The sequence below is a fragment of the Rattus rattus genome, chromosome 8 (genome assembly GCF_011064425.1).
Source record: "Rattus rattus isolate New Zealand chromosome 8, Rrattus_CSIRO_v1, whole genome shotgun sequence".
NCBI lineage: Eukaryota > Metazoa > Chordata > Mammalia > Rodentia > Muridae > Rattus > Rattus rattus.
Genome location: NC_046161.1, coordinates 72,923,034 through 72,939,881, shown reverse-complemented (window position 1 = coordinate 72,939,881; position 16,848 = coordinate 72,923,034). Strand labels below are relative to the sequence as shown.

Here is a 16,848-nt window from a genome sequence, read left to right as displayed (position 1 = left end):
ATTTTAAGTTATTAAAGTTAAATCACATTTTTTGAGCCCGCCTATGATGTTTTATACTCTTCTTTGAAAGCTCCTGGGTGCTGACTGGGTGCTGACTGCCTTTGGCTTGGTCCACCTGGGACACTGTAGTCAATCCATTGGCTAAATTTTACATTTAAACAAATGTGTGTGGATATGGAGACATTTGGGTCATCTATCTCGTTTGTTTTTTTTTTCAATTTTTCTGTAAATCTAAAATGATTGTGAACTATGAGCCAGCATGGTACTGCACATCTATAAAACCAGTACGCAGGAGGTAGGGGCAGGCCAATCTCTGTGAGTTTAACACCAGTCAATTTCCAGGGCAGTCAATGCTTTGTAGAGAGACCCTATCTCAAAAAATTTAATTTAAAATACAATGTAAAGAAAATTACATCATAGTGTAGTAGTTACCAAAGCTATAAAAATGACTACAATGAGATATTTTTATAACCTATAGAGAAGATAAAATTTTTCAATAAACATGAAATGTTGATAATATGTAAGGTCTATTAAAGAAAAGTTAAATTTATAAGGAATCTGAATGGTGAAAAGAATTTCAGTAGAGGGTTGGAGAGATGGCTCACCTGTTAAGAGCACTTAACTGCTCTTCCAGAGGTCCTGAGTTCAATTCCCAGCAACCACATGGTGGCTCACAACCATCTGTAATGAGATCTGATGCCCTCTTCTGGTGTGTCTGAAGACAGCTACAGAGTATTCATATATAATAAATAAATCTTTAAAAAGAATTTCAGTAGAAAATACTCCTTTTGCAGTGAGCTGTCTGCATCCCACTTTCTTCAAGTCTTAAGACAAAGGGAAAAACTGAACCAAGTACAAAACCGTCTCCAGAATACAACACTAAGTATTTGGTTAAAATGGCATCATTGAGAGGAGAAGGAATGGTTGTGTTCATATTTTGAATATGTAAGTCATACTAAGGGCTTTGGACTGCATGTTGTAAATGATGATCACTGAGGTTTAAAGTAAAGAAAAACATAAAGTAATCCATGTTTTGCAAAGTTAACTCTGGCATCGATATGAAAACGGTTTGGTGCTGTGGAAAACAGTGTTAGAAGGCAGTAGACAAAGGAATCAGTATGACAGCTGGGAGTTTGGCAGAGATGAGAGGGTAAGAGACAGCCTGCATGCTTGCTCTCATTTTTGGATGTTAGCTTGGATCCTCAGACGTGTATGTTTCAGTTGGCATACACACAGAGGTCAGGAAATTAGGAGGAGAGCACAGGGTAGACTTTCAATGGAGAAGAGAGACAAGGCGAAGGTATAAAGACTCAGAGGGTAATAATGGGATGAACGGAAAGGTTAAATTGCAGTGGGGTATAGGAAGGCAGGGTAGAAGAGGAAATATGTGAATGGATAAATAACACTAAAAACCACTTAAAAGATCAAACTAAAACCTTCACATTACTTTGGAAGCTTCCTTGAAATTCACACACACACACACACACACACACACACACACACACACACACACACACATTATACAGAGCTGAAGGGGTAAGTCAGCAGTTAAGAGCATTCATTACTCTTACAGGGGACTCACCAAGTTTGATTTTTATCACCCATGTGAGGGAGGTCACACATACTTGTAACTCCAGATTCAACATCAATATCCTCCAAGAACACCAGCTCTCTTGTATACATACACATATACATAACTTTAAAATAAGAATTAAAATGTAATTACCTAATAACTATACCCCTGATAGACATCATAGGTTAACAAATTAAGGGCCCAGTGTCCAGAATGAATCACTTTTTGAAGTCCTTGGCTATCGAGTTCCCATAAATCCCCAAACATTGCAAGCTACTGCCAATGCCCTTGGTTACCCTCCAGAACTTGAAGGATGGTAAGATCCTATTGCTAAGAACACTACAAAAACTTGAGTCATAAAACATGAAGCTATCAAGATGTTACTCACCTGGAGGCTTAATCACTTCTGTCTAGCTTTCCTAGTGCTAGAGGGCGCTCTGCTGGCTACCAGAGGAGTAAAGTAACCACCAGTCATACCCTATGAACCCTGCAAGCCACAACAACAGCTGGCCTGGCGAGACACGCCCACTGATGCAACAGTAGAGTGAATGACCTCAATGTAAACATGATTGGATTTAGTTCCCACTCTATATGACGAAACTGATACCTCATACCACTGTCAGGTTAAGAACCTGTGTCTAGGTCCTAAGGGAGAATTTGTTGCCATCCTTCTGCTAAGTGGACATAATTAATTACTTATCACTATATCCATAGATTAAACCATCTCTCAGCCTTCATCAGAGAAGCTTCTATTTTCAGTAGATGATGAATAACAGAAACCCCCCAACTGGTCAAGATACAGAGAATAAAAGACTGTGGAATTCCTGACCCTAAAGAAGACATCTATATTACATCCCAAGGCTCAAAGAAGTGTAAGAGTCATAGGTAACGGAATATCACAAAGAAATGGTGCCCTCCAGATATAACAGGGCAGCTGCAAATATGGACTCAAAGCAGCTATGACAACATGAACAAGGCCTGGGCAAGCTCAAGTCAGTCCAACCCAACATGGAGAGGGGTCCCAACCATAGCTAAGGAGATACTTTGGCAACTGATAGCTTCTGGAAGGAAAGTCTGGGTTCCTTAATAGTGTATCCCTTGGTGAGTCAACCACTCCAGTTCCAAGTCACAGATCACAGAATATAAGAGCAACATAACTTGAACAAAATGGGAACAAAGGACACAAATCTGGGTAGGTCAGTAGAGAAGGGAGTGAATATGAGGGAAGTTGGAGAAAGGAAAGATACTGATCAAAACACATTGTATAAAATTCACAAAGAATGCAACCACTGTGGAAATCAATCTGGAGGTTTCTCAGAAAGCTGGGAATAGTTGTACCTCAAGACCCAGCTATACCACTCCTGGGCATATACACAAAAAATGTTTCACCATCCAATAAGGACACTTGCTCAACTATATTCAGAGTGGTTTTACTTGTAATAGCCAGAAACTGGAAACAACCTAGAGGTTCCTCAACTGAAGAATGGATGAGAATATGTGGTTCACTTACACAATGGAATACTATTCAGCTGTTAAAAACAAGGACATCGGGGCTGGAAAGCTACTGAGCTAAGAGCACTGACTGCTCTTCCAGAGGTCCTGAGTTCAAATCCCAGCAACCACATGGTGGCTCACAACCATCTATGATGATGTCTGATGCCCTCTTCTGGTGTGTCTGGAGACAGCTACAGCGTACTTATATGTAATAAATAAATAAATCTTAAAAAAAAAAAAAACGAGGACATCATAAAATTGGCAAGCAACTAGATAAAACTAGAAAATATCCTGAGTGAGATGATCCACTCAGGATCATGATGGGTAATTGAACATTAGCCATAAAGTTCGGGATACTCATGCTACAATCCACACACCCAAAGAGGCTAAGTAGCAAGCTGGCACCAAAGGAAGAAAGTTAAATCTCACTGAGAATGGAAAATGAATAGATAACAGGGATGGATGGAAGAAAGAGACCAATTGGGGGAAGGGTGGCAATAGGAACAGGAGGGATCAAAGCGGGTAGAGGGCGTGAGGAGAGAGTACTGGGAGAAAAAACAGGAATGAGGATGGAAGAGAATCTCTAGGATGAGCCAGAAACCTAGGACAATGGAAATTCCCAGGAATCTATGAGGGCAACCCCAGCTAAGACTCCTAGCAATTGGAGATACAGAACAGTCTCTTGTAACCAGGAAAGACTCCCAATGGGAGGGCCTGTGACACCAACCCAGCCACAAAACCTTAAACCCACAATCAGTCCTGCCTACAAGATGTGCAGGGACAAAGATGGAGCAGAGATTGAGGGATTGGCCAACCAATGACTGGCCCAGCCTGAGATCCATGCAATAAGAGAGAGCCCGCCCCTGACACTATTAATTATATCCTGCTATTCCTCCAAGCAGGAGCCCAACATAACTATCATCTATGAGGCTTCACCCAGTAACTTATGGACACAGACTGTAGAAGCCCACAGCCAAACATTTGGGGGAGCACGGAGAATTTTATGGAGAGGGGGAGGAAGGATTGAAGAAGCCAGAGAGGTCAAAGATACCACAAGAAAACCCCCAGAATCAACTAACCTGGGCTCATAAGAGCCACAGAGACTGAACTGCCAACCAGGGAGGATGCTTGGCATGGACCTAGGTCCTCTGCACATACCTGGGTCTTAATGTCAGACCCTTATAGCAGAAGCAGGGCTGTCTCTGATTATACTGCCTGCCTTTGGATACCTTTCCCCTAACTGGTCTACCTTGTCTATTCTCAATAGTGAATGTACCTAGTCCTGCTGCAAGTTGATATGACAAGGCTGGTTGATATCCATGGGAGGGCTCCCCTTTTCTGAGGGGAAAGAGAGTAGAGGTGGATGGGGGGAAGGGGGAGAAGAGGGAGAGACTGGGAGAAGAGGAGGGAGGAAAAGCTGGGATTGGGTTGTGAAGTTGATTAATAAATTAAAATTTGAAAGCAATAAGTAAAAAAAGTTTTAAACATACTTAAGAGACATATCTACTCTGCTTCTGAGTGTCTTTCTGTACTCCTAAAGCATGAATTCTAAATCAATAGCATACACCAGATCATAGAAGGAAATTCCTCCAAGGTAAAGAAAGATACACGTAGATACAAGAAGCACACAGACTACCAAAGAGACAAGACCAGAAAATCCTCGCAGCATATCATTGTTAAAGCATATATAAGTCTACAGAATAAAGAAGGATGCTTGAAAGCTGCAAAAGAAAGAACAAATCACATACAAAGGAAAATCATCAGAATAACAGCTGCTTTGACAGCAGAGACTTTGAAAGCCAGAAGAGCCTGGAGCGATGCGTCCTGCATCCACGTGATCATCTCAACAGATGCAAAAAAAAAAAAAAAAAAAAAAATCAATGTGACAAAAATCTAAATGAGACTAAAAGAACATAGCTCAACATATTTGACAAAGCTGCCAAAAACATACATTGGAGAAATGATCTTCAAGAAATGGCACTGGGAAGACTGAACGTTCACACAAAGAGAATGTGTTAGATCCAAATCTACCCCCTTGCACCAAGACCTCCTTCTCAGTCTCAAGTGAGTTTCGTGTGCCAGTGCAGCCACAGGCCCACAGTCGTCTTTCCTCCTTGCTGCTGTATTGGTCTTGCTGCTGCTTTGGTACCTAAGAATGTAAGTCAGAGACTGAAGGAAAGGCTGTCCAGTGAGCAGCCTAACTTGGGGTCCATTCCATGGGTGAGTACCAAACCCTGACACTATTCCTGAAGCCATGTTGTGCTTGCAGACAGGAGGCTAACATAGCTGTTCTCTGAGAGGCTCTATCAGCAATTGACTGAGACAGATGCAGATACTCACTGCCAAGCATCAGACTGACGTCGAGGACCCCTATGGAAGAGTTAGGGGGAGAATTGAAGGAACTGAAGGAGATGACAACACCATAGGAAGACCAACAGTGTCAACTAACCTGGGAGCTCCTAGAGACTAAGCCACCAACCAAAGAGCATACACGGGCTGGTCTGAGGTCCCTGGCACTTATGTAGCAGAGGACTGTCTTGCCTGGCCTCAATGGGAGAGGATGCACCTAATCCTGTAGAGACTCAATGCCCAGGGACAGGGGATGTAAGGAAAGGGGACACCCTCTCAGAGGCAAAGGGGAGGGAGTATAAGGGAAGAACTCTTCCAGAGAGGACTAGGAGGGAGGCAACATTTGAGATGTAAATAAATAAATAGAATAATTAATTAATTAATAATAAAAGAACCTCTCAACAGGAGGCAAATCATGCCTGGGTACTGGAAACCTAGCCAACTACTTAGGCCTAGTGAGGTCATGGGACTCAGAAGAGAACCTACAACTGCTCCATTTCCTAAACCAACATGATCCCTAATTACATTCTAAGTGTTTGTCCTTATATAAGTATAGCCCTCATCCCGCATCAAGAAAATTTCTCTTTGCAATAGAGAGAGACTGTAGAGAAATGGCATGAGGAGTCTGCTCCGAGCTTGCCAGCTTCGAGGCAACCTAGGGTCTTTGTCACTCTCAGCAGATTAAGACAGAGGAAGCACACTTTCTCAAGCAGAAAATCCTAGTATGCTGCCGAGTAAGCTGCAAACCTGAGGACGCAACCTCCGGGATCCTTTTCTCATGAGAAAGCAACTTTATTTTTAATTATAAGAAGCAACGCATCCAAGAATTGGACTGTTGACAGATTTCTCAGTCTGTAAGGAGGTCTTGGTCACTTTGAGTCCAGATAAGCTATTGCTAGGTAAACAGCACCTGGTATAAACTGGAAACTGTAGAAAATTTTTATTCTCCCTTTTGTATAAAAGATGCCGAAACTTTGAATCAAGTGTGCATTGACTAACTATGGCTGTGTACCCGGTGTCCTGTTGATTCAGCTCTACCCTTGGGACCACAGCACACTAGGTGTTGACAAGAAAACTGGTACTGAAAACTACCAATCACAGTGCAAAGATGTAGAGCCTTGTCCCAGCTGATGAATCTAAGATTCAGGGAACATTTCAGGAAGCAGAATGTGGGAAGACTGTAAGAGCCCGAGGAACAGGAAGTGAGACTGTGTCTTCTCGGAATGTCAGAGAATACACCATATTCTCACCAATATGACTGCCTAAGCATGAGCTGAATAAGGAGAAGAATAATATGGACAGGGAGAGGTCCAGGAGGCCTCAACCCACACAAGGGACTACAAGCAATTAAGAATGCCGAAAGCAGAGAAATAGTCTTCCCCAGGGAAGAGCCATCAATTGGCTATCCAATACCACATGGTCACCTGTGAAAATATACATATATACATATATGTATTACATATAGATATATATACATATATAACATTATAAAGACTGAGAAGGTTGTATTTATGTATTTAGAAATACACACACACACACACACACACACACACACACACACACACAATGAAAAAGGAAGCCATGAATTTTAAAAAGATCAAGGAGAGATCTATGGGAGGTTTTTGAGGGAGGAAAGAAAGGGGAAAATGATATCATAATAATTTTTTTTAAAAAAATCTGTAAAAATGAGAAAAAAACTTAAAATTTTAAAAATTAGTTAAGAAATGACTCTGCGGGGTTGGGTATTTGGCTCAGTGGTAGAGCGCTTGCTTAGCAAGCGCAAGGCCCTGGGTTCGATCCCCAGCTCTGAAAAAAAAAAAAAAGAAAGAAATGACTCTGCTCTGCCCCGGTGCCCTTCAGTACTCATGAAGCAGGCTGTGCTTCCCCATCATGGCCCTGACATAGCCATCTTGGTGTCTCTATCTGCCCCCTCAGCCCAAGGTGGAACCACCGCTGCCTCTTATGTGCTGGGTGTGCACTTAATTTCAACAGTGTCTATTGAAGAGTGAGCAAATGATCTCAGCCTAAGGGGTAGGATAAATGGAAAATTGACAAAGTATGACGCATGTGTGAAGCATCTTGAGTTACTCAATACACTGTACAAAACTGTTCAATACAGGATAAATTATGATTTTACTTTTCATTTCCTAACAATCCTGCAAAACACATATTATTAAATCAATGTGGAAGGGAGAAACTTGAGGCATAAAAACTTGACCAATTGGCCCTGGGTCATACTCTATTTTTTTTATGTGTATGGGCATTTTTTGCCTGCATGTATGTCTGTGTGTCATGTACACACAATACATACAGAGACCAGAAAAGAACATTGGATCCCCTGGAACTGTAGTTACAGGTAGTTGTAAGCCACTGTGGTGCTGGGCAGGTGCTGGTAATCAAACCTATGTCCTCTGAAAGGGTCAATGCTCTTAAATACTGAACCATTTCTTCAGTCCTTGGAGCCATAATTCCTGAATCAAAGCCAGTAGTATATGACAACAGCTCTTTTCTTAAACACTGTGATACTTTTCAGAGAAAGAAGAATTACAGATGAGCTCTAACAGGAACTAAAACAGACATTTGAGAAAACAACAATTTCATACCAGAAAAAAAATGGAATTATTTCAACTACGTTTGTCAAAGAAGGAAACACAAGGCTGTAAGCGTACAGATTAAAAACTCGATTTGTAGCCAGGAAATGGGATAACATTTACAATGTAAATTTTAACGTAAATAAAAAATATCCAATAAAAAAGAAAATAACCATTTTTATTATTCAAAAAGAAGAAGAAACTTGGTTTGTTACAGAGTGAATTTGTACTATTTGTAAGGCAGGTGAGTGTAGAAAGAGGAGCAAGAACAACCGGAATTCAGCATGGTGGTAATCAAAAAATAATACAAGGTGGGTGGGCCTTCAAGTCCTCCAGGGTAACAAACTAAGACTTAGAATCCTAGATGCAAAAAGAAGTCGATGACGTTAATACTAACTGAAAGACTGACCATCAATGGGTTTGCTCTTCAAACCGTGAGCAGCTTTTATCTCAAAGGATCTAAAAATGGCCAAGAACATCCTGACCCTGGTGTAGCTCCTTATTCTGAGACAGAAGAGGAGAATGGATGTCTGTCACCTGGGTAGCTGTCAGGAGTCATATTTGCTATTGAGGTAGAAGGTTCCTCTTGTAGTGAAATCCATGGAAGACTCTCAGTCAAGGATACAATAGGTGCGCCCCTCCCCCAGCATCCTGACTGGATGCCAAAATCTCTGAGCATTCAAATCCTATACAGAAAACAGTGTAGTGTTTTAGCTAACCTACATAGTCCCATACACTTTAGATCACCGCTATACTACCTCTGATACCTAATATATAATAATATAGTATAACATATTAACAAAATATATTGTGTATAGTTATTATACTATACAAGAACAAGCCTATAAATGTCTAGTAAAGAAATCATTTTTAAAATTATGTTTGTAAAAAAATAAATAAAAAAATAAAATTATGTTTGTGAGTAAGGACATAGACACATTACTGAGGACAGTGCTGTGGGAGTGTCAGGACTATACAGGTAGAGGGACAACAGAAAGAAAGTTGTGAGTAAGGGGCTGGAGAGATGGCTCAGTGGTTAAGAGCACTGGCTGCTCTTCCAGAGGTCCTGAGTTCAAATCCCAGCAACCACATGGCTCACAACTATCTACTGGTGCGCATGAAGACAGTGTACTCACATACGTAAGATAAATAAATCTCTAAAATAAAAAAAACCCGCGGTGCATAGAGATACCTAGAGGTGAAACATTCATATAGATAAAATAAGTCTAAAAACATTTTTTAAGTTGTGAGTGAGACTGGATAGAGACAGATTTGGGAAGTTGTGTAGGATAGAGAATATGATGATGAAACTTAAATGCACTGATAATCTTAAGACACAGAGGTTATAATAAGCCATAAACAGCCAAGATAACAAAAGTTAGAGGATATAAGTTTCAAAAACTTGTCCCTTTTAACTAATTCTAAAATAACAGCAGAGCTTGCAACACAAATGAGACCCACAGAATCATCCGATGCACCCCAAACTCTAACCCGTGCCTTAAAAAAATGACAGAAAAGCATTCATTTCAGAAATGTAGTCAGAAGAAGCCCAGGCACCATTCCTTGTCATCCACACACAAACTTCCAAAGCTCATAAAACGCAAACACTTTAGCACGTAGCGGCCATGTGGACCTAGAAAGTACCTGTCCCGTTACAAGTGATCTGCGACACGTGAGGTGAAGCACGACTAGTTAAGCATGTACAGTATGACTAGCTAAGCATGTCCTAAGACTTTACTTACAAACTTCATCAATGTTATCTCTTACAAGGTTTGCATCTGTCAACACCCAGAGACCACATTCCTAGAAAAGACAAAGTTAATTTAAAAACATTAACTAGAATAAGATCAAAGTTTAAATGTTCCCTAATCATAGAGAACACAGCGTGCCTGCATGCACGTGTGTGTGTGTGTGTGTGTGTGTGTATGTGTGTGTTTAACTCCTCCCTTCTCTCACACAGTCATAAAAACATCTTCTCAAAGTCAAATACAGTGATATTTATAAAGTGTGTTTAACGACAATTGCACTAATCTAACAGTGAATGGGCGGATTTTTCCATTGGCTTTTAAAACTGAAAGGACATATTTCTCCCCTCTGATTAGATTTTTGGAACAGTGAGTTTTGGCCATAGCTCCAATCGAGGTCAGTCTTCATTATGGTAACTAACTATAAAAGGGTTTGTAAAAAGTGAAAGACACTAATATCTTTTCAGGCTGTCAGTCCAACTATACATACCTGAAATACGGCGAAGGAGTTCAGGAACATGCCTAGATAATATTCTGTGTTATAAAGTTCCAGTTCATGGACCACCTGCACAGAAGATAAGACACAGTGAGTGGATTCGCATTCATCCATCCATCCTGCCCGCCACTCGTTTTTTAGAAGTAACGCAGAATGTGGTCTTTTAGCAAACCTTTTCACACAAACAAGAGTAAATTAAAACTCACATTTTCCATTGTAATATCATTGGAGTTTCCTATCAGTTTCACACTTTTGTCAACAGCTACAATCCCAACCAGGGAGTACGACTGTGTTACAGAGATCTTGAGAGAGACTTTATCAGATGGCTTGACTCTAGGTTTACTCCAAGACAGCTTTATCTAAGAAAAGGAGAAGGCAAAACTAACTTATTTCATTTTCTCCAGATCAAATGGCTCAAAACCCATCCATTCATGCTGTCTGCTGTGGCCCACGGATAATTCCAAAACCACACACAATTCTCCGTGTGGTGTAAGCACCAATTATCCTTCACCTCGCTACCTCGCCCCCTTCCTTCCTCCATTTTCCAGTTCTCAGTCCTCAAGCTAAACACCGGGCAATCATATCTAAACTCCCAGGAAGCCCACCCTCTAAATGAAGGGGCAGAAATAAAAGCACTACAGGTCCTAAGCAATCACCATCTTCCCCCGCTGTCTCCATGGCTCCCTGAACTTCATCTGTCTTTATATATTCCACAAACCCTGACCCAACTAATACTTCAAAAAGACCACTTCTTTGTCATGCGGGAACGTTCCAGTCCTGCTGAGGACCTCCATGTCATCTAGCTCAAGCCTAAAAGCAAACTGGACCCTGATTACACTGCCCAACCAAGGTGTTCCCTGTAAGTGACTGAACTGTTAATGTGGCGTCTTCCTCGCGTGTGTGGTCCCTTATTGCTCCTTCTCCACGTTAGTCTTTCTGATCAGCGCTTTATAACGATCAGAGAAAGTGTCGTTTTTGAAAATGAAATTGAAATTTTCTATTTCATTTGTCAAAAGCTATTTCTTGAAAACATCCTTTAATATACTCTGCTTCCCGGATGTGGGTAATCTATGTAAACCCTCCTCTTAGCTTCCTACCTGGTCCCCAGAGGTGTGTCTCCTTATTTAAGCCTCCATAATTCCCTTCCAAAATTCACCCATTTTACATGGTTATTATAAAGTGAATCTTTGACAGACACTAAGAAAATATATCGCTACTTCTCTAAAAATATATTTTATAAGATTAAAAAATAGTTTATATTATACTTAGAGAAAGTTAGGGTTACTCGGGGCCAGGGTGCGGCTCAATACTAGCACATTTGCACAAGGCCTTAGGCTCACTATCATACAAAAGAGTTAGAATAAACTATTTTAAACAAAAGAAAACATAGATTCAACACTTCAACAATTTTAAATGTAGTATTAAGAGCTATACTCTATAAATCATGACATTGAAACTGATTCTTAGGAAGGTCAAAGCAGCCGTGGGAACAGCCCTTTCTGGAATCTTTGAAATGAGTACACTGGGTTTCTTGTCAGAGCTGGGGCTGAGGTAGTCTCCTCTACAAGCCGATTACTCAGGCTAAGAGGTACCCCATTATAGGTGCACTGGAGACAAGGCTCCACCCAGACCCCCAGTAGCAAGACATCAAGATCACTGAAAGTTTGTCCCCGTTAAGTTTCCAGATAATGGAGTAGACCATCCAAGTCCCCTCTCTACTTCCACATAATCTCCAATGGCCCTGTTCCCTACACCTACCTAAGGCCAACACACACATGGTCCACGTCACCACTGGAACGTAAGGCACAGCAATATTGGCTCAACTATTTTTTAAAAATACTGAAATGGGGGCTGGGGATTTAGCTCAGTGGTAGAGCGCCTTTACCTAGGAAGCATAAAAAGGCCCTGGGTTCGGTCCCCAGCTCGAAAAAAAAAAGAAAAAAAAAAAAAAAAAAATACTGAAATGACTTTGATGAATTTGAGTTAAAGTTTTAAAGCCAGGAATCACAGCTGACCAAAGACTGTGGTGCTTAATATGAAAATATACATCCTCTGGAGATAGGAAGTAATACAAGTTTCCAGGCAATGTGGATACCTGATTTTCTTGTAAAGAAATACTAGGTTTCTCAGACGCCACTACAATGAAGTTTTACACATCATCACCTTAATTCTTACCTTATTTTTAAAGACAAGCTGAACGGGGATTTTCAGAATATCGCTTATGACTTCCCCATCCTCTTCGATATAATATACAATTATACAGGCCTTTGGGGCCCAGGAAACTTCCGGTGTTAAAGAAAAAGTTCTTGAACTTTGTTTGCCTACAGCCACCAACTGTCCCTTTGATATTACCTAAAAAGGACAGAGAGTGAAATTTTTGCTAAAGAGTCTCATATTTCAACTGAAGTTATATTTATAATAATTTTTAGGATAAGTTCTATGATAAATTTTAAAATACTTAAATTTCAACAAAAAAAAATAGACGTTGTGATTGTTAAGACCAGCAATGAATCAATGAAGGATAAATGATGTTGACAAAAACATCTACATAAGGTAAAAACAGATTACAGTGCAGTTCATGTCATCCTTTACAGATGTTATTTTTAATTCACGATTTTTGCTTCTTTTTTGAACTTTTAACTTTTCAATTGGCACATATCTGGTCATGTTTATGGAATGCAGTGCAACATTTCGGAGGTAACTGCCCCTAATGCATTGACTTTTTTTTTTTTTGTCTGCAGTAATTTTTATTATTATTTGTCCTTTGTCAAATTTAATTCCCACCAATAAAATGTCATTAAATATTTTTAACATGCAAGTGTGGGTGTCAAAATCTTTTTTCTGCATCTATTGAGACAAGTGCCTTTCTTTATGTTAATACATTATGTTAATATTTTGGGTTTTTTTGTTTTTTTTAAGATTTATTCATTTATTATATATAAGTACACTGTAGCTGTCTTCAGATACACCAGAAGAGGGCATCAGATCTCTTTACAGATGGTTCTGAGCCACCATGTGGTTGCTGGGAATTGAACTCATGACCTCTGGAAGAGCAGTCGGGTGCTCTTAACCGCTGAGCCATCTCTCCAGCTCTTGGTTTTTTTTTTTTTAATGATGTGTCTACGTCTGTTTCTGTATGGGGTAGGGGGCGTTGTGCATATAAGTACCCACAGAGATCAGAAGCCTCAAATCCCCTGGAGTTGAAGTTCTATGTGATTGTGAGCTGCCCAACATGTGTCCTCCACTCTGAACTCAGGTCTTTTTAAAGCAGTAGTGCATACTCTTAACCATGGAGCCATCTCTCCAGCCCAACCCTGAGCTCGGTCTGTGCAATCAGGGTCATTTCTGAGAAAGCGCCTACTTGCACCAACCATTTCTTTGTCTTGGAGCCTAGCATGTGGTGGAAAGAAATACAGAGCACGAATGGGAGGGCTTGGTTAGCAAACTCCAAGGCCAAGGTGGCAAGTTTCATTTTCTTTCTTATATTTCAAAATTCTCACCAAGGGATCCATGTTGTCTATATACTAGAAATTTACATTTTGCTTTGTTCTTGGTGCAAAATTTAATTATCCATTTTAAATGAACATATAAATATAGTCAAAGAAAGAAAATTGATTACACGATAAAAAGAGCGGACTGATCTGTAAGAAGTCAGTGAGTCTAATGAAGGCATAAGGTAAAGATCACAGAAGATAGATTTGTAACAGCTCATAAACTTAAACTCTGAGAAATCACTAGCCTGAGAGGCAGCGGGGTGGGGGAAGGCGCTTGCCACGCAAGTCTCGTGACCTGAGTTTAACCCTTGGAATCCATGATAGACTGAACCGACTCTCAAAAGTTCTTTCTGACCTCCACATACAGGTCATGATACACATACATGTGCCTGCATTCATACATACACATTACACAGATACACACACATAATAGTAAATCAATAAAGAAAACCTTAAAATAAAGAAATTACCATATAGCTTATTTCCTTGAATTTCTGGTTGCCACTAACCGTCAAATTAAAAGGTGATCCCACCTAGAATAAAAAATATTAATTAATATGTACACTTCGATTATAAGAACATCAAGTCAGGCTGCAATTCTCGGGTGAGTTGGAAGCATTACCGTGATATGCTCATCTCTGGTTTTAAGCTGGATGTACGTATTACTTGGAGAGGTGAACACGCTGTGAACGGCCACAGAACTTGCACTATCGAGAAAAGAAGCCTGCAACAGAAGAAGCGTCAATGTCCAGCTCTGGCAAACGGAGAAGCAATGCTAAGAGCTGAAGAATGCTGGAAAGCCAGACTCTTCAATTTTTGTTTTCATGCAGAAGCACATGCACCAGACACTGGTTCCTTGTCACTTTGTAGGTCTAGCTGCACAGAATTTGACAACTTAAGGTGGGGTTGGTCCTTTGGCACTGTAGTGCAGAAGAAGACAGCATAGCCCTCACTTCAGAAGCATAGTTGTCTTGTTAAGACACGCTAACAGAAGACAGAATTAAACACAAACAGATCCTTTCCTTCTTCCCATACAGAGCTCACACAGAAGCAAGAAACGTCACACCTGACTTGACCTACCAAAGTGAAGAGTCAAAATATCAGCCAGGGCGAGCCTGGTGTGGTGGTGCACACCTCGAATGCCAGCACTCAGGAGGCAGAGGCAGGAGGATCTGTTATGAGTTCAGGGCCATCCTGGCCTATAAAGCAAGTTCCAGGACAGCCAGAACTGTTATACAAAGAAACCCTGTCTCAAAAAAAAAAAAACTTAAAAAAAAAAATCAGCCCGGGACAAACCTGGAGCCCCAGGGCAGAAGGATCACAGTGAGCTCCAGGCCAGGCTTGGGGTTTGCAGTGAGGCCCGATACCAAAAGAAAGGTTACAGGAATCATGGGTATTCCTAGACAGCCCACGTTGGGAGAGAAAGCTCAGGAAAGGCGAAAACCAACCAAGATGAGGGTATGGGACGCTTCTTCATCAAAATCTTCACATCGCTATACTTTTTATGGTCCTTAAAATGAAATTACAAGGAAACATGCAAAGTAGAGCTTAGCCATGGTGGTCAGTGGACTCTAACACTTCCCCTACGCGTAAAGCCCATGCCCTGCGCTCTTTGAACTCTTAGGAGACATCTCCTGCAAAGTCACTACAGCATTAGCGCCGCTGCCGTGACGCGGAACCAGATCATACCTTTAGTTGGAGCTCACTGGAATCGGACATGATTGGGAATTCAACCTTAACGACTCCATTGTGGGGGACAGAATATTCTGTCATCTGGATATAATCCGTGCCCTGCGCTTTCTCTCTCGTGGGGTTGTCATTTTTCTTCTGGGTCACTACTGTGACTAAATCGTTTTCCATTTCTTCAGAAGTCAGCTGCTTGCCATCAGACCGACTGATCTTCACCTAACAGTTCAAACGAGATATTTAGAGGCAGATCATAGAAAACGCGAAAGAGTGAAGCCCAGTTGAATGTAGTTTGTCTATGCCGGTCTCATAATGCTGGATTTTTGACAATGACTGGTAGCACCCCAATTCACATTTAGTAATCCTTCTCCAGGGAGCCTCTGGTGATGCAATCACCACCACCTTAGTCACATGGCTTCTTTGCCTGACACAGTTCTTTTGTGTTATATTCCTCTTTTTGCTCTGTTGTAAATGGCAGGAGTGAAAATATTCTAAATACACACTTGTATCCTGCACTTTGGCCATCAGACTATTAAAATATGGAATGCAAGTCTCTGGGGTCCCCACTTCCCCCGGAATCTGATGCTGGGGGGGAAAAAAAAGGTCTGCATCAGCCAGAAGGGAAACTTTCCTCCCAGAGTTCCAGCTTTCTGGATACCATATAGGAGGGACAGTGACGGTCTATTGGTGGCTCTGTGCTTGGCCTTGTTCAGAGGTACCTAAGGCCAGCCTCTCTTTAAGCCTTCACTTTATGACTCCAACAATGAAATGGAGGGATTGTGTCTCTGGCTCTCATTGTGACTTCCGCTCTGTGGCTGCCCTGTATAAATCTCCCTTTTGTTTTGCATCGCTGATTTGACTGCTTTAATCAGCTTATTGAGGGCAGGTGGCCAAACTGGGTCACTAGCTAGGACCCCAGTCTGGTGACACACTGACTCCCTGTTCATTCCTTGTTCTTTTTTTTCCTTCTTCCAAATTTCCAACACTCAGCTGGTTTAGCTTCACAGTTATTTGTGTTTACACCCCAAATTCAAAATTTCCATCCTCACCCTATCCTGAAGCTCCATTTCAGGAAAGTTCTACCTGATAGACGATCGCTTCAAATTCAACACATTAATCCCAAGTGACCATCATCTATTTCCTGTTTTACTAACCACCACAATCCTGACAGACTGACAATCCCAATATGCCCACCCCCACTCCCCCACCTCCCAAGTCCTGTGAGTACCACGACTCCTATTTCTCTGCCGTTCCTCTCCACCCCCATAGTCACCACCACAGGATGCCTCCTAGTCTCACACCTAGCTGCTGCTCTCTTCTCCCAGCCCTCCAACAGTCCCCCTCAAACACTGCTTTCACAGTATTACACACACACACACACACACACACACACACACACACTCCAGCCCACTCCCACCCC

The 16,848-nt window shown here is 41.2% G+C and overlaps 1 protein-coding gene across 1 annotated transcript in view; it reads right to left on the bottom strand.

Moving 5' to 3' along the window:
• Positions 1 to 16,848, bottom strand: part of Cd109 (CD109 molecule) — a 108,137-nt gene that overhangs the window by 40,041 nt on the left and 51,248 nt on the right. The window contains exons 11-17 of the mRNA XM_032911187.1: positions 15,432 to 15,647; positions 14,365 to 14,466; positions 14,213 to 14,275; positions 12,424 to 12,600; positions 10,455 to 10,607; positions 10,243 to 10,317; positions 9,750 to 9,810 (exon numbers count right to left, since the gene is read on the bottom strand). Coding sequence (XP_032767078.1) covers positions 9,750 to 9,810; positions 10,243 to 10,317; positions 10,455 to 10,607; positions 12,424 to 12,600; positions 14,213 to 14,275; positions 14,365 to 14,466; positions 15,432 to 15,647 — 847 coding nt within the window. The remainder of the gene's footprint in view (positions 1 to 9,749; positions 9,811 to 10,242; positions 10,318 to 10,454; positions 10,608 to 12,423; positions 12,601 to 14,212; positions 14,276 to 14,364; positions 14,467 to 15,431; positions 15,648 to 16,848) is intronic.